The 27,532-nt window shown below is 37.9% G+C and overlaps 1 protein-coding gene across 1 annotated transcript in view; it reads left to right on the top strand.

Moving 5' to 3' along the window:
- The window catches only part of Sec23a (SEC23 homolog A, COPII coat complex component), a 63,057-nt gene extending 38,041 nt beyond the window's left edge, over nt 1-25,016 (top strand). The window contains exons 15-20 of the mRNA XM_021645767.2: nt 1,653-1,730; nt 2,981-3,142; nt 5,792-5,878; nt 8,788-8,943; nt 10,819-10,884; nt 23,250-25,016. Coding sequence (XP_021501442.1) covers nt 1,653-1,730; nt 2,981-3,142; nt 5,792-5,878; nt 8,788-8,943; nt 10,819-10,884; nt 23,250-23,339 — 639 coding nt within the window. The 3' untranslated portion in view covers nt 23,340-25,016. The remainder of the gene's footprint in view (nt 1-1,652; nt 1,731-2,980; nt 3,143-5,791; nt 5,879-8,787; nt 8,944-10,818; nt 10,885-23,249) is intronic.
- Nucleotides 25,017-27,532: the final 2,516 nt, after the last annotated feature.

Below are 27,532 nucleotides of genomic sequence, written 5' to 3'. Positions count from 1 at the left end.
TTCCTAGGTTGCGCTTTGTCCTAGCATTTTGCTGACTGTAGTTTCCATGTTGGTGTTTATGGGGTGTCACCAACCATGTGAGCTTTCCTTTTGTGGATAAGTTGTGCTCTGAAATAGCTTGCTTCCTGAGCTTTTCATAGAAAATGTCTTTGTCTTAATAAATACTCTATTGTTTTGAGGTTCTAAAAGCTCAAGTGTCCAGTGTATGCACTTAGGAAGTGGCTGTGATTTGTAGTAAAGTGCTCTTTCCATCTTACTGGAGCTGTTGCATTCATAGGTTGTCATGTAAGACACTAAAATTTTATAGTACACTGTGGATTATCTTTTTGCTTAAAATATACTGAGCACCTTCTGTTGAAAAAAAAAAGATTTTTTTCTTTGTTCTTTGCTGCACAAAAGACTCAGGATTGTAATTTTTTAGAGTTCTTAGCACATTTAAGCTTCTCCTCTATCTCACACCTCAACTTCACAAACTGCTGTAGTTGTCTGATATAAGAGAAACACTAATAAAAAGCACACTAATCATAAGGGCCTAGTGAATAATCAAATGAGACAATTGCATTAGGCACAAAATTACAGTATCTTCATCATGTCTAGCCAGCTGTTCGCCACACACTGAACACTTCCCAACATGTATACAGTAGCTGAGCCAGAGGCAGGTTATTTGTGGAGTAAAGAGTTTACTCTGTTCTTGTGTTAGATCAAGAGGAGACTAGTGAAGGTAATTTGGGAAAAAAAGCTGATATAATCCAAACACTATTGGACTTTTTGTTGCCATTTTTTGGGCCTTAGTTATATGATGTCCAAAACTGAGAATGGCATTATCCAAACATTAGTCACATTTCTTCATACAACACAGAAAGGGTTTAGTTTGACTAATCGTTTTAGAGTTTTTGATTTATGATCCTTGGCCTGTTGCTTTAGGTGATGATGATGCTGCAGTGAGAAATTTTCGTCAAGGCATGCTCCAGGGACCAAAATACCTCCCATTAGGCATGCTTCCTCCCACTGGTGCTGTGAGCTGGTGACCAAGCCTCCAACACATGGGCCTGTGGGGCAGAGACTTTTTGCTTAATGAAGTGAGCCTGGTGGCTAAGGGTCATGGGCTGTTGTAGTCAGAACTGGTGCAGCTGGACACCTCTTGACATGGCTTGCTTCTCTGTTGTCTGTGCAAATGACCTTATCTCATTCTAGTTTCTGCTTCTGTAAATCTTTTTCTTTACTAGATTTTTTTTGGGGGGGAGGGCATTTTCGGTATAGCATACTTTGTTCCAGCAGCTTATTTTTGTAGCTGCTGTGGTGTGTTGCTTGCACATCTTTCAGTCCTTGGCCAGTATTGAAAAAGACACTATGGCAGTCTTAGTAAGTTTGTGTTGGCCTTCCCACCCTCATTAGCATCTACATATTCTTTATTTGCTACAAAAGGCACTCCCTAAACAATGAATCTAAACATTATACGGCATTTTTGAAATTCAAATAGTTTTTCTGGTTGTAATCAGTCTCTTGCAAAGTCGATACATAATATTCCAACTTTACCCTATGTTGAATATCTGCCTCCTAAAAAGTAGCAACTTTTAATAAATAGATTATTGGTGGGGAGAATTTTTAGTTATGATAACAGGAATAAATTGCTAATATTTTGTTTTATTTAGTGTCAGAAGTTTGGAGAATATCACAAAGATGATCCAAATTCCTTCCGATTTTCAGAAACATTTTCCCTATATCCACAGGTGAGTCTGTCAAGGAACACGTTCTTTTCTCTTGTTACCAATGGCGTTGTGTTTCATTTTTTTCTTTCTTTGTCTTTTAATGATCACATATAAACATATTTTATTGGATTATTCTTTTAGTTAGGTAAATTTTGGGATAACTCAAGTTAATGTTATGCTTGTGGTTAACTAAAATATAGTATCCCTTTATGGGCTAAACAAATAGTTATTATTTATTTGTGGTGCTTGAAGACTTAACTGTGAGTGCAAGCAAGGCTAAACCCCATTAGATTGCCATCTGAGGTAAGATGTTCTAATTACAATGTAACAAATAATTGTATCTGAAGTTATTTTACCAATGAGATAATGGCATATGAGCATCACATGTGAACAGTTTTTGTGCCGCACTAGGTCAGAGATGCGAGGTTAACGTGCCTCACAGCACCTTTACCATTTCTGTTCTTGAGACAGGATCTTATTATGTAGCCAGGGTTAGTTTTGGAATTTATTTTTGCCTGTAAAAGCTTTGTCTTGAAACTTCAATTTGTATCTTTTTTTTTTTTTCTTTTGATACAAGGTTTTTCTGTGTATCAGATCCCTGGCCTCAAACTCATAGAGATCCTCAGCTTCTACCTCCCAAGTGCTGGGATTAAAGACATGTGCCACCACTGTCCAGCCCTTCTTTGTTTTTCTTTTGAGACAAGGTCTCCAGCTGAGGTGTGCCTTGACCTGCCTGCCTAGCTTGTTCTTTGGGTCCTGGAGCAGAACTCTAATCCTCATGCTTGCCCAGCAAGCTCTTGTAACTGTGAGAGAGTCACTGTGAGCTACATCACTACCTCAGATGCTCATAAACATGAGGACAAACTTTCTTTTGATATAAAATTACTTCAGAATATTTTTTTAAAAAAGCCCTTATTTACTTATTTTTTTATTTTATACATTTGTGTATATGCCTGTATAAATTTATGTGCACCATGTATGTGCAAATGCCTACAGAAGCTAGCTAGGGCTTTTTGATACCCTGGAATTAAGTTCCAAGGAGTTGTAAACCCAGTTTGGGTTTCAGTAACTGCAAATGCCATAACTCCTGGTCTGTGAGTCAGTGCACTTAACTGCTGAGTTATCTTTTTCGTCCTACTTTAGTATATTCTGAAGTTATGTTTTCATGTTACTAATGTGACACAGTAATGTAAGGCAATGTTTTGTTGTTAGAGAACTGCCTTTGCCATATTAAAATGAGTAAAAGCTATCTCACCTGTCTTATCTTGTAGTTTATGTTTCATTTAAGAAGATCTCCTTTCTTGCAAGTTTTTAACAATAGTCCTGATGAGAGTTCATATTATCGTCACCATTTCATGCGTCAAGACCTGACACAGTCTCTAATCATGATTCAGCCCATTTTGTATGCCTATTCTTTTAGTGGTCCACCAGAGGTAAGCAGAAAAGGAAAAATCCATTTGGCCTTGTTACTGTTTTGTGTGGTATTAAGAAAGTGAAAAAAGTTGTTTTTAAATGAAGTTGGAACTTGTTAAATTACTATCTCAAAGTACTCATTAAAAATACTTATGACTGTTCCCTAAATAGTAGTTGGTATGGTAGGTTATATCATTAAATAATACAAAATTATAAAAATGATACAAAAATCCAATAGAAGATACTCTTGTGAGTGTGGTTAGTGTTTGCTTGATAAAGCTACCTAGGGCATATGGTTAGTCTTTGCCTTTAACAAGGCTTGGAAATGATCATGGTTCAGGGAGATAGCTAATTTCATAGCTTAATGTCTCAGAGGACAGTCTGTCGAAATTAAGTTTCTTGTTTTTTTGTTTCTTATTTTCCTCTGGTCCTTTGAAAACATAAGATACAATTGATAAAGCTACCCTCTGGGCTATTTTGGAACATTGTTCCACACACTTTTACCTGTTATCAAATAAATAGCTTTTCCTTATGATAATTTGAATTGTCCATTTTACCATTTAAAACTATATAACGGCAGTATTTGGAAATAGTACTTTGGGAAAAGTCAGTTTAACTGGGTGCTTATGATAGCTATTGATCAGTTTTACCTTCAGGTCATATAAAATAGGTAAAATGATACTACTTTTTTGATATTTTTCTTTTTTTGTTGTTGTTACTGTCTTTATGAGATAAGGTTTCTCTGAGTAGCTCTGGCTGTTTTAGAACTCACCATGTGGATCAGATACCCTCCTGCTGCCTCCTGAGTACTGGGATCATACCTGACCTGCTGCTACATTCTTTTTTCAAAAAGTAATTTGTTGGACTTAGAGTTCCTTGGATCTGGAAAGTAAATTTTATAATAACTTTGTTACTTCAGAGTAAAATATATATATATAAGTTGTAGGCACCCGAGAATTGTAGACTAGCTTAGAAGAGAACTGGAGTCCTTCATCTTGAGCACCAGTCCTTGTCCAATCCCAGCCATTCTGTAACTGCATTTGCCTAAGGCTTGGCTTTTACTGTTAGTTCTCATTCTTTCCTGTCCTCTCTTCCCCCCCTCCCCACCCCCAAATCCAGGGCATTCTCATTAACATAGTAACTTTTAATAGTACTCATTTTTAAAAGCAAATTATTAAAACTCACTTTGTTTCCTCTAATTATAAGCTCCCTGACAAAATTAAACTCAAAGTTATTTGTTGTCTATACTTAATTTTTTTCTTTAATTCAAAGTTTTTGTGTTCCTGCATTTATTCCTATGCACCATGTGCATGCTTGGTGTCTGAGGAGGCTAGAAGATTCCTTGGAACTAGAGTTACAGAGAGTTACCATGTGGTTGCTGTGCCCTCATACTTTAGAAAATATACTTATTTTTATATATGTATATGCGTGTGTGTCAGTATGCGTACATGCGGGTGGCTGTGGAGGACAAAAGAGGCTGTTGTGTTTTCTATAGCCAGAACTACCTGGAGTTGTGAGTTGCTTGATGTGAGTTCTGGGACCTGAACTCAGAGCCTCTTGAAGAGCTGGAAGAACTGTTGACTACCATGTTATCTCTATCTAAAAATAGATAACCACCTGTTGTCCATACTTCTGAACCTCACATTTTCTTCTCAACTTATATGAAGCAAATTATTTCCCTGACATTATATTAATATAATTATCAACATCACTCATATTGGACAGCATCCTTCAACAAACTCTCAACAGCATTTCTCTGGAGATAGTTCTTTCCTTCAAAACCTTTTGCTCTGGGATTCTGGTACCTATTATTCCTTTTCGCAAAGAGCCCTTTAGTTTCATTTTGCTGGTTTCCCACTTTTAGACTTGTAACTTTTAAGTTTTTTAGAAAAGATTAACTGGTTAGTCTGTTTTGTTTGAAACATAATCTTACTCTGTACCCTAGGCTGTCTAGGAACTCAATTATTTTCCTGCCTCAGGTTACACAAGTGCTGAGATTACAGCATACACATCTCCACTTGGCAAGGGCTCAGGCTTTTCCCTTTCCTTATCTTAGTTTTTCTAATGATGCAGTCTGACCCTATGGCTTTGGTTGTCATCTTTGTGCATGTGTTACTCAACTTATAATGAATTGAGGGTGCTGCATTTCATAGTCAGAGCTGTTTCCCCATGCACCTGAAATTCCTTATTTCCCAGGCCTTTTGTTTATTTCTTCCTCGGTGTGAATATTATCAGGCTTAGGGGCCATCTTTAATTTCTCCTTAAATCTTAAAGAACAAAATTTTTTTGAGGCAGTTTCTGTATATAGCTTTGGCTTGTCTGGAACTTGCTGTGTAGACCAGGCTGGGTTGGATCTCACAAGATATTCACCTGCCTCAGCCTCCCAAGTGCTGGGATTAAAGTTGTGTACTAGTATGCCTGGCATATTGACTTTTAAAAATTACTTCAGTGTTAGAGAGATTCCTTAGAAAATAAAAATGCATTGAGAATTCACAACATCAGGAAATGTTTGATAAATTTAAAATTTAAGAAATAAGATAAAAGGGGAGTGAGAGTTACAAAAGCATGCTTTGTTAGATAATGCTAGAATATTTAATACCTTGTATGCAAATTTAAAACAATTAAAAAGTTTAGATAATATCCTTATCTCTATTATTGCTTCATTTCAGCCGGTTCTTCTAGATAGCAGCAGCATTCTTGCAGATCGTATTCTTCTCATGGACACGTTTTTCCAGATTTTGATTTATCATGGTGAGGTAAGATGATAGATTTAAATCTATAGGGGAAATATTTTTGGTCTGAGTAAAAGAGTTTTCTCTGTCTTATATGTGGTTAATATTTAGTCTATAATAAGCTTTGTTGTATATTTTTATAAAACACAATTTTAATAAAATTTTTATAAAATGCATTTTATATAGAAATTCGATTAAAAATTAAAAATCCAAAATTAAAACACTGAACATTTTGAGTACCAAACTGTTACAAATGGAAAATCCTATTTTTTCATGTTCAAAGTCATTATTTAATTTTTTTATAAAACTGGTTTTGTTTATTTAATTTGTGTTAGGGAGTGCATGCACATGTGCAGAGGGCAACGGATAACTTGTGGGAATCAGTTGTTTTCACACTGTGTGAGTCCCTGGGATTAAACTCAGTTATCAGGCTTAGAGGCAATTGCCTTTTACCCACTGAGCCATCGTACTAACCCTATTCCTCAAAATCATTTAAAATGTGTATACTTACTTTCTAACATAAAAGTATTTAAAATGTAAGTGAATTTTTTGTTAAGACTTGGCTCCCATCCCAAAGTATTTTAATATGCATTTATACATATATATTATATACTCATGTAAAATACATGGAAGTACCTGAAATCTATAGCACTTCTGCCCTCAAGGATTTAGGTACAAAATACTCAATCAGTATATATACAATGTGATTCTTCATAGTATAAGATTGTGGGTTTCAATTATTTTTAGCCTGCTTATGTTTATTTTGTTGTTTTGTTACACACTAGTGGACAAATAGATTTTCACTAAGCATAGTACTATGAAAATATAAACATACTATGAAAATATAATCATACTCCTGGGTTTCACCTAAAAACATGGAGGGGAAAGGTCAGTGTTGTAGTAAATAAAAAAAAATGTGTGTGTGTGTATTTTATTTTTAAGTGTGTATGTTTGTGTGTGTTTGCTCACATGCACCTGTGTGGGGTCTGCTTAAATCCAACATAAACACCAGGTTAATGCAGATAACAAAAATTCATTATAAGTAAGCCACTATTGATCAATCAGGGCCACAGAACAGACGTACAGACTTGAGCTGAACTGCAGCCTTGAAGGGACGTTGTACAGCATAAAGGATGAGAGCATAAAGTGAGGGGAAGTGGGATGGGCAGTAGCATTGTCCAACTATAGTTTGACATAAGGGGTTGAGCAAGGGAATTTCCATCAATCAGAATATAAGTTGGTTCCTGGGCCTGAGAATGTGAACGTAGCTTGACGATGCCAGCAAGATGGAGAAGTTGTCCTTGAAATGGCTGGACTTAGACAATTGTCTCCTTACAAGTTGTCCCAGAGATGGCTGGACTCAGACAACTATTTCCTTACAATGGAAGCTGTTCAGCTATTGGGAAGTCCCCAGGTCCCCTAGGGCCTGGGACCTTGAACTTAGTTTCTCTCTATGATTAAATGGAATCTGAAAACAAAATGGTAGTACTTAGAATAAGTTTCTTTTGCTTGTTCCCAATACACCCAGTGTACAGCAGTGCAGATGCTAATGGTGTCCAAAAGAGCTGGAGTTACAGACAGTTAAGAACTGCCTGCTCTGGGTGCTAAGAACTGAACTTGGGCCCTCCACAAAGTACTGTTAACCACTTAGCCACTTCTCCAACTAATATTTTTTTGTTTTTTGATATTTTTAGTTGATATCAGCTTCTAACACACCTTGCATTTTAAGAAGAATAATAAAGGGTTTTTATTAACTTTTTTTTTCTTTAATGGTAATTTTTGCTTTAAGTTGTTAGTGTGAGAAGTCCAAAATGCATTAGTCTTTGAAATGCAAAATATAAAGTTATACAGAATATACACTGACTGACTCAAATAACTTGGATTCCAAACCAACTTTAAAATTCTGAATTAATTAGTATGGCTCTAGACTTACAGTTGCCTTTCCAGAATGCATTGTCTTTATAGATTTATTGCTATAAAGTGTTTAGTCTATGTCTTTTATCAGAATGTAACTCTAGCTGGGCGTGTTGCTGCACACCTTTCATCCCAACACTCAGGAGGCAGAAGCAGGCAAATTTCTGTCAGTTTGAGGCCAGCCTGGTCTACAGAGGGAGTTCCAGGACTACACAGAGAGTCAACAAAACAAACAAAAAGAAAAGAATGTAACTCCATTGGTGAAGACTTCTTGAAAGCTACCAATTTTCTCTAGAAAATTTACAGTAGAAATCCTCTCACAGAAACAAAAAAGATATGCTTTAGTTAATAATAATTTAATAGATATGTAGTGTTTTAATGTTTTTCTGGCATATTTATTTCTTTTGTTTTAGGGTTTAAAAACAGTATAGTTTTACTTTTACTTTTTTTTTTTGGTTCTTTTTGTTTTCAGTCTGAAACAGGCTCATACTTTGTATTCCTGGTTGGTCTGGGACTTGTTAAGTTGGCCAGGCTGGTCTCAGCCTTGTGCTTTTGTCTTTGCCTCTTCAGTGCTAGAATCATAGGCTCCTTCCCACCCTCCCTCCCTTCGTTTCTCTCTCCCTTCCTTCCTTCCTCAATCAGGGCTTAGATCGGTCCTACTTGTACTGTACACTGATTTTTAAGTGACCCCCCCCACCTCAGCTTTCTGAGCAGCTGAGACTACAGGTGTGTGCCTATTGTACCTAGTTTTGTTTTTACCTTTAAATTGGAGAACTATACTTATTTTGTATTTAGTAATATATTCTTTTGCTTATATTTTCTCTATTGACATAAGTACTTGCAGTTTTAAAAGTTAAGAAAAAAAAGTTAAGGTAAGTGGGAATATTTTTTCATATTCTCTTGTTCTCTGAAGATAACTTCCTTTGAAGAAAAATCTACTCAAGAATTTTAGATTACCAATAAATTTAAAATAATTCCTTTAATGTGTTTTTTTTTTTTTTTTTTTTTTTTTTAATTAGACTATAGCACAGTGGCGGAAGTCAGGATACCAGGACATGCCAGAATATGAAAATTTCCGGCACCTTCTGCAGGCTCCTGTGGATGATGCACAAGAGATCCTCCACTCCAGATTTCCAATGCCGAGATACATTGACACTGAGCATGGTGGCAGCCAGGTGAGGGGCGTCCCTCTGCTGTGTGTGGGCTGCAGTGAGGTACTCCTGCTTGTGTTTTGACTGTAACACGAGCAGTCTCTGCCACACAGAAGCTTGGGCAAGGGAAGGAGGCAGGAAGACAAGGCAGTCAGTACTTTTTTCAATGCTTTGCCTAGTTGCCTAAACTACCACTTTTCTCTAGTTCTGCTTCTGCCATGATGCCATCCAGACAATGTGTCAGTTCTAGGTTAGCAAAAACAGAAGAACAGTTTGGAAAATAATTTAGTGTACTTTCTTAAAGCTGTTTACAGATAAGGCCTATGACTATGAAGTTTTGGTAATTTGTTTCAGTTTTGTAGAAAATAACTTGTCAGGGTAAAGAAAGCATTATGGTATTAAAGAGGGCTTTGTGGTTGTCAGAGTTCAGAATAGTGAATAGATCTGTGCCTGCACATATATGGTCAGGTTAGAGTTGCTGAACACACATTCTTGACTTTTCTGTGCTTCTCCAGTAAGAGCTGTAACGGTACTCTATCAGTTGTTACACATTTTAGTTTTCCATAAATGGGGCAGGAGCATAGTTCATTTACTGTTATGTCCCTACTATCCAGCACAGTGATATATCAGAACCAGTTTTATACACAGTGGTGATTTATTAGTTTTACTTTATTTATAATAGGAGCTGTCATGTACTGCATTTTCCATGCCTTCTTCATTGAGCCTCATGCCAATTCTATTGTTATCTCTACTTTGTATGTAATAGACTTAAAACTTATGTTATTTGTAGTCAAGGAAGCACATTAAATGACAGATTGAGGTGGTTTTGTTTTGTTTTGTTTTATATTTTAAGAAAAAGTGTATTATTATGTAGCTGAGGTTGACCTTGAACATTTCTTTTGCCTCAGCTTCCTGGATACTGAGATTACATTTGTAAGCCTGCCAACTTAACCAGGAGCTAGTGATTGAATCCGGCTTCTTACTCTAGAACCAGTGCTACACTAGAACAACAACAGAAAAAGATTTTTGTATGATCCTAAATGTCAAAAGATTAGATATTTTTTGTTCTTCTAGATGAATTAAAAATTTTGATGAATTCACTTGTCACTATCTTAATGTGTATTTTTATTTTCCTTATTTAATTACTTACTTATTGACTGATTGATTGATTAGCTGTAGTAGAGGATAAAATGTTGCCTAACTTGTCACCTGTGGCTTAAGAAGTATGAGGTTCATCAATGTAAAATGATGTAGATTTTCATGTTTTTTGTTTGCATCATTTTATGAGGCTTTAGACTTTTGTTGTTTCAGACTAGTTGATAAAAACTGTATTTTCACAGTCATTTTAAAGTAAGTTTTATGTTTACAATTTAAAAAATTTATAAAAAATTTTATTTCATGTGTTTGGGTGTTTTGACTGCATTTATATCTGTATACCACATTCATGCAGTGCTGAAAGAAGCCAGAAGAGGGGATCAGATACCCTAGATTACAGATTGTGGTTACAGATGGTGGTGAGCCACCCTGTGTGTGCTGGGAATCCAACCCAGGTCCTCTGGAAGAGCAACCAGTGCTCTTCTGAGCCATCTCTCTAGTCTTATACATACAGCTTTTATATTCTGAGTTTGGGATTCAGTAGTTTATTATTTTATGAAAGTTACAAATATGTAATGTTGAAAGAGTACTATTGGTACTGTGGTCTGTGCATTTTAAAATATAATCTTTTTAAGTGTTACATTTTAACAAAATTTACCAAAATATTCAGTTAAGTTGATGTTAGATTTATATTTATTATATATAGCTTATCTTGCTAAGTCTGTTTCTGATCATTCCTATTATTTATCTATACATTATTTATACATTTATCCAATTATACATTTATTTATTTTTGCTTTTAAGGCACGTTTCCTCCTTTCGAAAGTCAACCCTTCACAGACTCATAATAACATGTATGCCTGGGGGCAGGTAAGTGTGAATAATAGTCTTGGTTATTTTGTTCTTAGTTATTTTAGTAAAAGCTAAATTTTTCCTGTGTGTTTAATGATTACTTCTGTGGGAAAATATAAGGGAAGAGTAGAAAATATAATTAATAATTGGTGCTACCTGGGAAATAAAAAGATGATTCTGTCACATAGAACCTCTTCAGATTCCAAGTTTAGCACTAATACACTGGAGGCAAAAAACAATAAAGTCTATAAGATAGACATATGATGAGTCAAGTGTAATGTTAGGCTGTAAGCTACAAAAGACCACAGTAAGCCAGCAGAACCCAGGGATTGTATTTAAGAAGGAGAGGCAGAAAGCCTAGAAATCACTGTCACCATATTTAGATTGGTTTAAGGCCTACCTCTCGACGTAACTTGTCAACATTTATGTAGTAGTCAGTCTACATGGGCCTCTGTGCTGGCATTTCAGGGTATGTGATGTTAGTGTCCCTACCTTTGCAGAGCTGGTGGTCTAGCACTAGGGATAAGCTACGTCAGTGAAGTATAAGATGGAATATGCCAAGGGTGACAGCAGAGAACATAGAGAATTGGAGGGGTGGAAAAGGAAGTGGTGCCATAGTGGTGACAAGAGAGGGCATATGAGGAGGAAGAAGTTCAGTGAAAGGGCTTGTTGAGTTTTAGGAAGCCTTTATTTCTCCACAGGTAGAAGAAGGTACAGACTAAGGTGATAGGGTATACATAGAAATGAGCTGTAGAATGTAAAACTTGATTGCCCTGGTGAAGACTGAGAAGTTGTCTTTACTTAGGGGTTACTGAAAGCTTTTGGGCAGAGTTGCAAATTTGAATCTTATAATGTGCAGCCTGAAGCTCTGTTAATTGAGGTAATTCAAGTGAGAGGGAATGAAGGCAAGGTGGCAAAGAGAATTGAGGAAGTAATTGATTCAGGAAGTTATTAAGCAGACTTAATGGGACTTCAGTGGAAGTTTCAGGAAATTACTTTACCCCAGGGCAGGGCCGTAGCATACATGGTCTGGATCCTGACTGCATCCTGGATTAGACAGAGGGGATAGCTATAATGAACATGAGTGGCGTGTCTTGTGAAATTTGAGCATAGACTGTCAGATAGCTAGTTCAGTACCTTGAGTGTGAGTATAGTGTTGGGGTTCTATGGAGTTTGTCATTGATTTTAGAAGATACAGCTGGATACACGTACTGGTAAAATGTCTTGGCATCTTCACACTTGCCAAAATGATTTAGCAGAAAGAAGAAAAGGAAAAATAAGAAACACAAAGCCAGCATGGCTCAGTGTTAACCAGTGAATTTAAGTGTGCCATGTGTGGCTGCTTATTGTACTTCCTTCTCAACTTAAAAACAGTTGATGGGAGAAAAAGGTAAGTTGAGGGGCTTGAGCCAAGCCAACATCTCTGAGAGACCTTGTGCAGTAAGTGGGAAGGTGGAAGGAAAATACTGACTTTTGATATTGATTGACTGGCTACGGCCATAGGAGGGAAGATCAATAAACAATAACTAGCTGTTCAGAGAAGACCTCAGGGCAATGGCCTAGGGACCAGTGCCTGGTGCTAAGAGCCTCTCACTGTAGCTTTAGTGAGCCCTCTTCTGTCAGCTCTACCTAACAGTCTCCCTTCCTTCCGAGATTTTAAAATCACATGAGCACATCTCTTTGCTAATAAAACTGTGCTAAAATTTGTCCAAATGGTTTCTTTGGGTGACTACATCCATTCTGTGGCTTCAGCTGTTATCTTTAGTTTGGCTTCAAAGTGAGCTGTGGACTTGAATTTCCCTTAGATATTTCACAGACAGAACAGCTTTGACCTCACTTCCTTTTAAATATTATCTTGGCCTTCTTGGTTTTCTTTCCACAGAAAGAAAATTTTGGAACAAGAAGCCAAGTGCAGTGCTAAGAAATGCTAGTCTCTATTTCCAAGGGTCAAAGCTAGTCATTTACAATATCCCCTTCCCATCTCTGGTTACCATTTTATCTATTTCATTTACCCACTCCCTTTCATCCATGCTTTTGACCAAAGCCAAGCCCTTGTACCTGTCACAGACTGTTGGAATTCCTTGCTAACCAGTCTTTAAGACTTCAGCTATCCCCATTTTCAGTGCTCAGATTAGTCTTAACATAGTGGCCTGAAAGTCAGTTCCAAAATAAACACTTTGGTTAAATTACTTATGATACCAGTTATTCTTTATATTGTTACTGAGGGTCTTTACTACTCTACCCAATATCTCTTTCATGCTTAGCTACCATTTAGACCTTTTAGCCAAATTAGGTTTCTTGATCTACACTGACCACACTGAGCATATTTCCCTCTCTGTGGTTTTGTTTCAGTCACTTGGCAACACCCTTTCACCCCAAAAAGCTGGTGTCGTTTCACTGTTCCATGAAATGGCTATATGACAGGATTATTGTATTATGTATGCAAGATCTGTGGAGGTGGTTTGGTATTGGGGAGGGTTTTCTTGTTGTTTTAGGTTTGTGATATAGACATATGAAGTTTCAGGTTAAAAAGTCATGAAAGGTGAGATATTTATAGTAAGGAAAGGGGCTTAATCTTGGGAATGTGGGAAAGGCATGGCTGTATATGAAAGAATTCATGACTAAGCATGTATATATACCATCATCCTTGTCCATTTTTGCTGAGGGAACAAGAAGCCAAGTGTAATGCTAAGAAATGTAGTTTTAGAAAGCTCCCCTATGGCTTAAGGCAAAGCAAGCGGGGCATGGCCCAACACTAAGGAGGAAGCTGATGTAGGGAGATGGTCTCTACATCGGGTGAGTTCAAGGCTGGCCTGGTTTATCTTAAAAAAAAAATTACTGCTTAGAAAGAAATGTAGTTTTAGACCGAGAGTATAATCAACCAGCCTTTCTACTGTACTTAATTTTGAGAACTGAGTTTTGGTTTTAGTTTTGGATCCCAGAGGGAGGGGGAACTTAGGTATAGTTAAGTAAAACAAATAAAAAAAAAAGCCAAAAAAACAAACAAACAAAAAAAACAAAAATAAGAGGCTAGGAAAAATATCAATAACTAGTTCAAAGAAGTAAGTAATAATTAGCATGGAGAAAAGGATAACAGTATTTGTGGGGCTGGAGAAATGGCTAAGCTGTTAACCCTGTTTACTGTTCTAGAAGAGGACTAGGGTGTGATTCCCAGTGACCTACATGGCTGCACAACACCAGTTTGCAACTCCAGTTCCAGGGGATGTAGTGTCCTCTCTTTGACACTCGGTGGGCACTTCATGCATGAAGTGCACATATGTACATGCACACACATTCATACACATAAAATAAAAGTAAGTAAACTTATAAAATTAAGGTTTGTGATAGATTGAATATAAAGTGTCCCTAGGGGCTACTTGGAACAGTCTGATAACCTGAGTTCAATCCCCATATTCCACAAGGTGGCGGTAGAGAACTGAGTCACAAGAGTTGTGCTCTGACCTCCACATGGACAATGTGGCCCCCCCAACCTCTCTCCAATCTCTTTCTCTCTCTCTCTCTTTCTCTCTCACATTCTCAAATTCCAAACTCTCCTCATTCTTCTTGTTTCTTTTTTCCTGGCCTAGCCAGGCCTTTAAATTATGATCCTTTTTACTTCATCCTCTTGAGTGCTAGGATTACAGTTGTGTGCCACAACACCTGGCCCTATGGTCTCTCTAGTGGTTTTTTTTTGTTGTTGTTGTTTTTGTTTGTTTGTTTTTGTTTTGTGTTTTGAGACAGGGTTTCTCTGTGTAGCCTTGGCTATCCTGGTCTTGCTTTGTAAACCACACTGGCCTCAAACTCACAGTGATCCACCTGCCTCTGCTTCCCTGAATGCTGGGATTATAGGTGTGTGCCACTGTGCCTGGCTGGTATAGTCTTTCTTGACATGTGATTTTTTTTTTTAACTTATTTAGTGTGGGTTTGTACCACTGCTCAGAGTGAATGTGAAGTCAGAGGACAACTTGCCAGACTTGATTCTCTCCTTCCAGCTATGAGTCCCAGGAGTGGAACTCAGCCTTGAGTTTGTGTTGGTTTGAATAGGAATGGCTCCCATAGACTCATGTGTTTGAATGCTTGGCTCATAGGGAATGGCACTATTAGGAGGTATGGCCTTGTGGAGGAAGTGTGTCACTGTGGAAGTGGGCTTTGAGGTCTCATATGCTCAAGTGTGGCATACAGTCTCCTGCTGCTGCCTTCAGATCAAGATGTAGAACTCTCAGCTCTTTCTCTAGCATCATGTCTACCTATATGCTGCCATGCTTCCCGCTATGATGATAATGGACTAAACCTCTGAAACTATAAGCCAGTCCGATCGAAATGTTTTTCTTTATAACAGTTGCTTTGGTCATGGTGTTTCTTCTCAGCAATAAAACCCTAACTAATACACCTACTGAGCTATTTTGCTTGCTCTTCTTACAATGATACTATTTTATGTACTTTCATTTAATTATTAAAATTTGTATTAAGCATATATTATTAATCCCCCTTTTTAGAAGAGAAAATTGAGGCTATCCTACAAAAGATAAAACTGCATTTTACTTATTTATTTTGTGTGTAGGCATGGGTGTTTGTGGAAGTCAGAGTACAACTTGGGAATCTGTTCTTTCTTTCCACCGTGTGGGTCCTAGGAATTGAACTCTTAGGTTTCTTTTTGCTAGAAATCAAGAACCCGGTAATAGCTGTGCATAGTAGCATAGCTGTGTAACCCCAGCTCTTGGAAAGTTGAGGCAGGAGGATTAGGAATTCAGCCTTAATATTTGGGGATAGCCTGAGGTATATGTCCCTGTCTAAAAAACAAACAAACAAACAAACAAACAAACAAAGAGGAAAAATCTTTTCTGCCTCTTGTGCTATAAGGATGAAGGCCATTATCAACATTCAGATATTCCAGGAAACATCAACATTACTGGGAAGGGATGTATAGTTGTAAAGTGCTCCCCAGGAAGTCTCTGGAGGAACTCAATCATATCCATGTTGAACTCATGGATGAGAAAAGGATGTGACTGTGGGTGGATGAATAGTGGGGGATGGAAAGGAACTGGCTGCTCTTTGTACTGTCTGTGGTCAGTATGCAGCATGGTCAAGGGGTCATACTGGGCTTCTGCAACAGCATGAGGTCTTTGTGTGCTTTGTTTTCATCAGTGTCATCAGGAGAATGGGACCTTTACTGAAATTAGGAAATTCATAGGTGAATAATGTATACACAGTTCATAGGAGGACATACGTTGTTTGTTCAGAATCTCAATTACAGAAAGATGAGTTAACCCTTGAGGGGAATGATATTAAACTTGTTTCGATTTCAGCTGATTTAGCCAGTAACAAGTTATAAGAAAGGACATCAGGAACATTTTGGATGGTATATATGCTTCTGAAAAAAAGGAGCAGACTGATGAATAATCACAAGGTTCTGGCTTGTGAGGTAAACTTTTGGGAAGAAAAAAAGACTTCTAATGATGACTTTTTTTTCCCCACCTTTATTCTGCCACTCTTTTTTATTATTTATTTATTTATTAGTTGCACTTTATTAACTCTGCATCCCAGCTGTAGCCCACTCCCTCATTCCCTCCCAATCTCACCCTCCCTCCCTCCCTCAGCTCCTCCCTGCCCCTTTTTTTAATAACGAAAAAAAGAGCACACATACACGTGCCTACATGCATCCACCTACACACAGATGCATGCACACAAACACACTCACACACTCACACCTACACTCAGTCACAGAAACAACTGCAGTGATAAGTGTTTTCCATAGAGTGGCCTGAAGAGGGCGTTACTGCAACACTGTTGCGCAGTGCTTCGGACCCTAAGTGTTGTAAAGCTTGAGCCCAGCTGTCCAATCCTGGCTGCATTTCACTTGTTTTAGCTTTTTAAATCTATTTATTTATTATTATTGGAGTGTGTATATGTGAATGTACACACATGCCACAGAATACATGGTAGAGGTCAGAGGACAATGCTGAAGTTAGCTCTCTGTTTCCACCTTTATGTATGTGCAAGGGATTGAACTCAGGTCTTCAGGCTTGCATAGCAAGCCCCTTTATCTGCTGAGTCCATGGATATATTTTATTTTTTGTTTCCTTTATTGAAAATACATTTTTTTTTCTTACACAGTATATCCTGATTGTGGTTTTCTGTCTCTCTACTCCTCCATTTCCCCTCCCATCTAGATTCACTCCTTTTCTTTCCCTCAGAAGAAAACAAACAGGCTACTGTTGTTCTTAAACAAAATCCCAAATGCTCAATTTTACCAATAAAGACTCAGGACCCAGATGCTAGGGTGAAAACCTGCTCACTCAGGAAGGCACAGAAAGCATCCAGTTGACCTTTGAACTCAGGCAATGACCCAGAAGGAAAAAGCCCCCTTTCCTATGCTGTCTTAAAAACCCTGTTAAACTGAATGTTCCTTCTTTCTACTTATGTCTCTCTGTTCGTCCTCCAGACTTCCTCTCACTTTTTATGTTTTTTTCCCCATGTTTACTTTCTGCTTGCTTGCTTAGCCTCTTGACCTAGGGTTAACTTTATTTAGCTCTTGTTTATAGAAGGCTCTTGGGTTAAAGATGTGTGCAAGAGCTGAGCCACACCACAATGAGCAACAGGTTTTTCCAGTAAAAATCTTGGAATTCACAGTCTGATCAAATGTCCTACAACAGGCTTCTAAGGGAATATGACATGATATGATATAACAAAAGCTAACACATTGTTATTGGATAAAACAACAAACAAATAGTAGGAAAAGAGCCCAAGAAAAAGGCTAAGAAATAGAGACCCACTGGTTCACACACTCAGGAGTCCCATAAAAAGACTAAACTGGAAGCCAGACATAGTACATATGTAGAGGACCTGGTACAGATCTGTACAGGCTTGTGAATGCTACCTCATTTTCTGTGTTTTCATATATGAGCTTTGATCATATTGATTTGGAGAACCTGTTTTTAACTTGCAGGTATTTCTTGACCCCTTTGGGAAGGACCTATCTCCAAAAAATATTTAAATTATAATTCATAACAGTAGCAAAATCACAGTTAAGAGGTAGCAATGAAAATAATTTAATGGTTGGGAGTTACTACAACATGAGGAACAGAATTAAAGGGTTGCAGCATTAGGAAGGTTGAGAGCCATTAGAGGGTTTGTTTTCTCGGTATTCTCCATCCTCTCTGTTTTCATATATTCTTTCTGCCTCCTCTTCCTTGGGGTTCTCTGAGCTCTGAGGGCAGGGATTTGATAGAGACATTTTTAAGGTTTAGGACTCATATCACTGTCACCAGAATGTATGGCTGTGGACCTCTGTATTTGTTCCCATATACTTCAGGAGAAAGCTTCTGTGATGATGAGTGAGCAAGGCAATGGTTTATGAACATAGCAGAATGCCATTACGAGTCATTTTATTGCTGTGGTTTGTTGCTTTTAGAACAGTAGTATTTGCTTTTACCCTAGGACTTTGAGATATCTAGTCTCAGGCTCTGGCTCAACAAAACGGTGTTGGGTATGGGTTCCAACTCATTAAGTCAAATGAGATATTGGTTGGTTACTACCAAAAGTTTTGTGCCACCATTGCCCTGGCATATCTTTCAGGCAGGATACCATTATAGACCAAAAGGTTTGAAGCTGGGTTGGTATTTACATTTATCTTTTGGTATATTTTAAATAGATACAAGGCTCACTTGAAAAATAGAGATCAGAATGTAAACTTGTACAATCACTTTGGAAATCAATCTGGCACTTTCTCAGACAATTAGGAATAGTGCTACCTCAAGATCCAGCTATACCACTCCTAGGCATATATCCAAAATATACTCAAGTATACAACAAGGACATTTGTTCACCATGTTTGTAGAAGATTTATTTATAATAGCCAGAATCTGGAAACAACTCAGATGTCCCTCAATTGAAGAATGGTTACAGAAATTGTGGTACATTTACACAATGGAATACTACTCAGTATTCCATTAAAAACAAGGAAATCATGAAATTTGCAGGCAAATGGTGGGATCTAGAAGAGAACATCCTGAGTGAGGTATCCCAGAAGCAGAAAGACACACAGGGTGTATACTCACTCATAAGTGGATATTAAACATACAATATAGAATAAACATACTAAAATCTGTACACCTAAAGAAGCTAAGCAAGGAAGAGGATCCAGGATAAAATAATCAATCCTCACTCAGAAAAGCAAATGGGACAGACATCAGATGAGGGAGAAAATAGGGAACAGGTCAGGAGCCTACCATAGAGGGCCTCTGAAAGACTCTACCCGGCAGTGTATCAAAACAGATACTGAAACTTATAACCAAACTTTGGACAGAGTCCAGGGAATCTTATGAAAAAAGGGGGAGATAGAAAAACCTGGAGGGGACAGGAGCTCCACAAGGAGAACAACAGAACCAAAAAAATCTGTGCACAGGGGTCTTTTCTGAGACTGTACTCTAGCCAGGGCCCATGCATGGAGATAACCTAGAACCCCTGCTCAGATGTAGCCCATGGCAGCTCAGTCTCCAAGTGGGTGCCCTAGTAATGCGAACAGGGACTGTCTCTGACATGAACTCAGTGGCTGGCTCTTTGATCACCTCCCCCTGAGCGGGGAGCAACCTTACCAGGCCACAGAGGAAGACATTGCAGCCAGTCCTGATGAGACCTGATAGGCTAGGGTCATAGGGAAGGGGAGGAGGACCTCCTCTATCGGTGGACTTGGAGAGGGGCATGGGGGTAGATGAGGAAGGGAGGGTGGGAAGTGAGAGGGGACGAGGGAGGGGGCTACAGCTATGATACAAAGTGAATAAACTAATAAAATAAATAATAAACAAAAAATATAGCTTTAAAAATTGAAAATAAAGAAAAATTTGAGAGAATTGAGTTGAGCATTAGTATTTTATACATTTGAAATAATATCTCTATAATATATGTAGATTAGACAACATAGGAGATAAAAATCTGGGATTGGGTGTGTTGAGGTAGAAACTAAATAAAATGGAGAAAAAAGGTGTAGCTACAGGAAGAATACAAGTAAGAGATACTAGGTTGATGTTGGTGACATCTGTGCTCTCCTGAGAAAATGATGAGTGCAGAACGAGGAAATGTGAGTGTTACACAGTAATGATTTCCCAGTTATGTAATACTGAAATGTACATACTAAGTGTGCCTGATATTCTGTCTGCTCCGTGCTACTTATGTCACTTTTACAGCACTGGTGGGCATAGGGAGGTCTTGCTACTGTGCAGGTACAGAAACACACAGTTCTCTGAGAGCCACATGAACAGTAAGCAAGGGAGACACAGTTGGAAGCCAGGCATCCTGACTCAATTCTCTCAGTCTCGGTACTTTTGTCTTTAGTTGCCAATTCTTTCAAGTTCTTAGGCATTAACATGCTCCATGATTTTTATTTTATTTGTAATATGTTTTGGATGTCTGTGGCATGCCAGAGTAGACCCTCAGAGTTGTGCATTTTCTTTCCACATTTGCCACTAATCTGCTGATTTCTAAAATTTCCCTGTTTTAAAACTTGTTAATAAGTGGAATTTGTGTATCAGAAGAAAATTGAAAATTTGGATAGATAAACTCCTAGGAAATACTTTTTCTTGCTACAGCAAAGTTTCTTCAATTTCCTTCACTCCTGTTAATTACTTAAAACCCACAAAAATCAAGTGAAATGACTAGAAAATTTAATAAGCATATGCTATTTTAGAATAATATTATAAGCTGGGCATTGTATGCATACCTTTAGTCCAGGACTAAAAAACTCAAGAGGCAGAGGTAGGAAAATCTGTGAGTTTGAGATCAACCTGCCCTATATGGAGAGAGGGAGGGAGGGAGAAGAGAGAGATTGAGAGAGAGAGAAGAGAGAGAGAGAGAGAGGAAGAATAAAGGAAGGGAAAGTAAGGAAAGGAAAGAAAAAATAAGGGAGGAAGAAAAGATAGGAATTTGCTTCCTTCTGGCTAGTGTTTCTGTTAAAGGAGTAGGGGGTCTGAAGATGAAGCATCTTAACAAGAGAGAGATTTTTCTTTTTTTTCCTTCCTTCTTCTTCCTCTTCCCCTTCTTTCTCCTCTTCCTCTTCTTTCTTCTTCTTCCTTTTTCTTTTCTTCGTGTGTGTGTTTGAGTGAGTTTATATGTACCAGAAGGCCAACAAGGGCAGAAAACAGTCTTGGATCTCCTGGAACTGTAGTTGTGTGATTGTCCATTGCCATGTGGGTGCTGGAAATCAAACTGGATCTTCGGCTACAGCAACAAGTGCCCGTCACTGCTGAGCCATCTTTGCAAACTCTAGCTATTTTCTTTTTAATTATTGATTTTTTAGGTCAGCATACACAGTGATAAATTTCTTTATGGTGCCTTCACATTTGCCATGTACTTTTTTTAATTTACTTTTTTATATACTATTTTTTTTTCGAGACAGGGTCTCCGTGTAACCTAGCCTGTCTTAGAACTCTGTGTAGATCAGGTTGACCTCGAACTCACAGAGATTGGCCTGCCTTTGCCTCTGGAGTACTGGAATTAAAGATGTGTGCCACTACACTTGGCAGGATTTTGTTTTTAATTATGTGTACAGGTGTGTGTCTGTATGTATCTGTGCAGTGCTTGTGAAGGCCAGAAGATAGTGACAGAGTCACTGGGGCTGAAGTTACAGTCAGTTGTGCGCCACCTGATAAGGGTCCTTTCTTGGTCTCTAAGTTGGGTCCTCTGCAAAGTACCAAGCTGCCTGAATAGTTGGTGCTGTCCTCCAGCCTTCATTATATTTTATTCTGTATTTAGCTTCTCTCCTTTTCTATGCATTTTTCATTCTCCCATGTTTTCATTCTCCTTTCTTTCCCTAAGTCCCTTGTAGAAAAAGGATTATTAATATTTATATTGAGTAGTATGATTACTGATATAGAGGTTATTATTTAACCTGCTATTATAGAAATACTCAGACACCTGTTAGATATTTTGGGGGTGGGTGGGTTCAGGACAGGGTTTCTCTGTATGACGTTAGCTGTCCTGGAACTCGCTCTTTAGACCAGGTTGGCCTTGAACTCACAGAGATCCACTTGCCTCTGCCTCCCAAGGGCTGGCATTAAAGTTGTGCACCACCACCACTTGGCCCTCTTTTAGGTTTTTAATAACCCTAAAGCACTGTAGCTGGGCAGATCTTAACCCCCTAAGCTTAAGCCCCTAAACTGCCTTGTTATTTCCCAGCCATACATCCCACCCAGAATTCCCATGAATACTTGCATATACCCCACACACTAACCCTTAGTGACCTGCTCCTTCTTCCTTCCTCCTATCTCTCCTCCTTGTCCTTCTGTGACTCCCCAAAAACCCATCAACCTGTCTTCCTCTCTACTGTCCTGCCCAGATGTAGGCTCTTTATTTGCCAATCAGGGACAATTTGGGAGGCAAAGTTTACACCACATCATTTTGGATACGTGAGGATTTGCTTACAAGGAACTTGGGCAGCAAGAAGTTAACATTTGAATACATAGGAGCTCCAGTACCCCCTCTGCTTTTATGTCAAATGTATCCCATTGCAATACCTCCTCTTCCTTTCTCACAGTCCCCTTCCTAGTCTTAACTCATATGTTTTCATGTATGTGTGAACCAGTGAAGACATACATACATCTCATTGAAAATGGAAATACGTACCCATATACTCCCAAGTCTAGGTTCTGCATATGAGAGAAAATGTGTTTGTTTTTTTGAGTTTGGCTTACATTTCTTAGTAGTGATTTCAAGTTCAATTTTTCTGTGAATGTCAAGATTTCTTTGTATCTGAATAATATTCCACTGTGCATGTGTGCCACATTTTCTATATCTGTTCATAGAATTCTTGGTTAGTTTTGTAGTCTAGCTATTGTGAATAGTTCAGCAATAAATGTGAATGTGCATGCATCCCTGGCAGGACTTAGATCCTTTAGGTAAATGCTTAGAAGTGGGACAGATTGGTCATATGGCAGCTCTGGCTCTACTTTGTTGCTTGGCTGAATTTCTAACATTTTCATTGGTTCACACATAAACGAAAATATTAGTAGTATTTTTGAAGATCATCTGTAATGATGTCCACAGTAATTAAAGTTCCCACCAGCAGTGATGACACCAGGTCAGGCTATTTTAAAGCCCTAATCCTCCACTCTGACACTCTTGGCCTTCCTGTGAACTAGCCCCAATTAAATCTCAGATAGTTCATTTACTAACAGAAACTTAATGCTTTGGGAGGAGCCCCTACAGAGCAAAGACAGTTCTGTTACTTAGGAAATCCTAGGGATTTAGATGAGTTTTCCTCTCAGGAACTAGGGTCCTTTCAGTGGCCATTACTCTGTTTAGAATGATTTACTTGTCTGTTTTAGAGACTTGCATGTGCATTTTTACTACCACCTGTGGTTCTAATCATGAATCTTTCTCTTTCTCTTCAGGAGTCTGGAGCACCTATTCTCACAGATGACGTTAGTTTACAAGTGTTCATGGATCATTTGAAGAAACTTGCTGTGTCAAGTGCTGCTTGACATACCAGATGTGCTAGACACTCAAGAAGGATTACTACTTCAGTTTCTTTTGTTTTTTTTTCATTTATCTGTGGAAACAGCATAGATCTCTCTCTAAACCTGTTTTGTGTCAGTATGGTTTGAGGTGACATATGGAAAAATGTTGATGATTGCAGATTAAGCTGAAATTGAGAGCAATGAGAACAAGTTTTGCTTGGTACAGTATTATAACCGGTTTTATAAATTTGAAGTTTTTATGATTTAATTATGTCAAAAGAGTTAGAATGGTTTGCTTTGTATAGCAGATCCCACTTATTTGTATACTGCAGACAGATCCAAAGTGGCACTGGGTATTCTCACTGACCTTTTAGGGAGTATTTAATAGGAGCCAGAAAGGAACAAATCAATAGTGATATATATGAACAATTTGCTTTTTTGTTAAGTAATTTTTCTGTGTTTTTCAGCACACATGTATACCCTGTTCTGTACTTTGTTAAAGTGGATTTATTTTTATGATTTATTAAGGAATTATTTGACTTTATAGTAGTAATTTTTATGAAGGTAATTTAATGTTTTTGGTTATCTGTAAAAATTATTTAGAGCTAAAAGTTTTGAGTGAGGTAACAACCCCACAGCTGACATTAAATGTGAAATTCCTGCAGAGTACCCAACTCATGTTACTAACTAGAATAATTTTTTAAAGGAAGCTAGAAAAAGAAAACATGTCACAATAATTAAAGGAATTCTTTGCAGTAAAAGACTGTTATAACTATTAACCATATTTTGATTTTGTTATATTTTATTGCTCCCCTCTTTAGATAAATTTTCATTCTTCAGTATTTTAACACTATTTTAGGACTTTTCACTTCGTTTTTGTTTCTTGTTTCCTTGTGAAATTTATTAATTTGTGGTTCTTACTGAGACAGTATTATATAATGTTTAATTATGTCATGTGGACATAGTTCTGTTTGATTTACTGATTAGTATAATTCACTTTTACCTTTTAAAGTTTACTTGTAGCAAATGTTTACATTGCTAAAGCAGATAAGTTTGACAATGAAATTTATGTATCAAGTACTGCGAATTCAAGGTGGTGCTCTGATAGTTGCTAAGGACAGTGGTGACGGTGATTGTACTTGCATGAACACAATCAGACAATGGCAAAGCAGAAGCTTCTAATTGTTGTACTCAACTGTTAAATAAATTGCTTTGTTCTGTTTTATTTGAATTGAACAGTGCTAGGCCAAAATGCCAATAAAATATACCTTTCTCTCAGTTATTTTAAAAGCTTAAGGTAAAATTATAGCACTTATTAATTCATTCACTCATTCATTCATTCATTCATTCATTCATTCATTCATTCATTTGAGTCAGAGTTTCACTATTTAACTCTGGTTGTCCTGGAACTTATTATGTAGACCAAGCTGGCTTCAAACCCACAGAGATACACCTGCCTCTGCCTCCCTAATACTGGGATTAAAGGCATGCACCACTATGCTGGGCCTAAATTTTTTGATTGAGTGATACACAATTGTACAAACTTATGAGTACAATGTGATAATTCAATACCTATATATAATAATGATCAGATTATTTTAATTAGCATTTTCATTTCTTCTAAACATTTGTGTTGGAAACCTTCAGATTTTTCTCTCCTAATTCCTGTACAAATATGCAATAAATTGTTATAAACTGTCATCACTCAACTGTGCGAAGAACACTGGAACTTTGGTCAGCTCTCTTTGGTGCCATCCTCTCTATCCTTTCTTCCTAGTCTCCAGTGACTATTATGCACTCTAGTAAAAAGCAAGTATGTGTGATAAGCATTTGTGAATTCTGCTGCATGGGTGCTGTGACGTACCTGTAGGGCTCTGAGGATGACTTTCAAAGTCAGTTTGAAAGTCACCTTGTACCTTGAGGCAGTCTCTCTCGTTTCTGCCAGGTTGCTCATTCAGGGTAGCTGGCCTTTGAGCTTCCAGGTGATTCTCCTGTCTCTCACCTTGCATCTCTCTGTAGGAGTGCTATGATTACAGATGTATGCTTCTGCATCCAGCTTTTTACCTGGGGTGTAGGGGTTGAACACAGCTTGTGGCCTTTGCATCGAGTGCTTTTATTCATTGAGACATCTTGATAGCCAAGAATGCTGCTTCTGAAATACAAACTGGACCATGTCATTTCCTTTTGCCCTTACAACAAGGTCCAAACCTTTCAGCTTAGTCACCATATGTAATGCACAACATACCCCAGGCCTTACCCTAGGAAATGGTGCAAAAGACACAGTTGAAAAACTAGTGTGGAGTTGAGGTGTAATTTGATCTAAGAGTTAACCTTTGCTTCGGTATTTGGGATCTGTGTAGTAACAAAACCCATATACATATATGTATATATATAATATTTTCCTTTTAATAGAGTTTTATACAGATACACAGTGTGATTCAGTACATGTATGTAACATGCATTGGTCAGGGTTATCAGCATTTCTCATTTCCATATTAACTTTTGAGCTCCTATCATCTAGTTATCACAGAAATTCATGGATGGTTATTTTAAGTCATAGTTGCTCTATAATCTAGAACTTGCATCTGTATTTTGGTACCTGCAACAACCAACCTCCCATAATCATTGTTCTCTTCTATTTTGAGATTAACTTTACATTTTTTGTTTGTTTTGTTTTTTGAGACAGCCCTGGCTGTCCTGGAACTTTTGCTGTAGACCAGGGTGGCCTTGAACTCAGAGGCTTGGGATCCTCAGTCCCCTGAATGCTGGGATTAAAGGCATGCTCTACCACATGCATAGCTTTAAAAGTTTTCACATATGAGAGCATATATTTTTCTATGTTTGATTTATATAACAGAATGACCTCCATTTCTACACATTTTTGCCACAAATATCAAGATTTCAAAATTCTTATGGTTCAACAGTACTTCATTGTGTATGTGTGCATACACACAGAGGTGCTTGTATTAAGTCATTATACAAAGTAATCTATTTTATTGTGGGATTGTTATACATGTCATTACATTTTATTAATATTTGTTCTTCCGATTTTTGGAAATTTAAAAATTTTTATCTTCCTGTCTGCAGTATGCATGTGTGTTCTTGCATTTGGTTGTGTCTGTATCTTTCATTCATGTTTTTTTTTTATATTATGACTTGCCATGCTTTCTTTGATTTTACTATTTTTCCCTCATCATAAATTAACAGTTGGATAATGATTGCTTCAGCCTATATAATACTTTATGTTACTTCATATCATTAGTACAACCACAACAGATGTTGACAAGATGTTGTCTTTTATTTGTTAAGTTCCAAACATTTCATATCATTCTGCCTTGCCATGACACCTAGAGGTAGCAAATAACAGATTAAAGACAGTCCATGCTGACGATCATGGCTAGAACAGTTTGCTTAATTCGTTATCTTTTGCTGTTCTTTTAACCATCTAACTTTTTAAATTCAACTCATACTTACTCCTTGTCTTTAAATTTTTATCATCCTGTCTAACGACTAGTAATAATTTTAGTATCGTCATGGTTAATCTTTACTGCCAGTTTGGCTAAATTTAGAATCCCAACAGAAGACTCCCGGGGGTACATCCAGAGGCTGTTTCCAGAGAGGATTGACTAGGAGGCAAGGTCTACCTGAAAGTGGGAAAAGAGAAACATTGGCTTTTCCCTTCCTCTGTTCTCTGATCTGCAGACGTGAACAAGCAGCTTCCTGTCCTGCAGCCAAAGCTGAGCTCCACTCCCACAATGCCTTCCCCACTCAGAGGGACTGCTTCCTTGAGCCAAAAGGAGTCCTCCTGACCTTAAGTCACAGCAATGAGAAAGAAGCTAGCTTATCAGGTATCTTCAGGATGGTTGCAATGTCCTTATCTGTGGCCTAGCAAGACTGCTCCTCCCTCAGGGGGGAGGGGAAGCTCTTAAGTTCACGTCAGAAACAGTTCCTGTCCCCCTTACTAGGGAACCCACTTGGATATTGAGCTACCATGGGCTATGTCTGAGCAGGGGTTGTAGGTTATAGCCTTGCATGGTCCTTGGTTGGATAAACAGTCTCATAGAAGACCCCTGTGCTCAGATATATTTGGACCTTGTGGGGCTCCCTGTCCCCTCTAGGATATACTAATTCCTCCTTCCTTCATATGATTCCCTATACTCTGCCGAAGGTTTGGTTATGGGTCTCAGCATCTGCTTTGATACACTGCTAGGTAGAGT

Source organism: Meriones unguiculatus, chromosome 7 (genome assembly GCF_030254825.1).
Source record: "Meriones unguiculatus strain TT.TT164.6M chromosome 7, Bangor_MerUng_6.1, whole genome shotgun sequence".
NCBI lineage: Eukaryota > Metazoa > Chordata > Mammalia > Rodentia > Muridae > Meriones > Meriones unguiculatus.
This window is presented reverse-complemented; position numbering and strand designations above follow the sequence as displayed.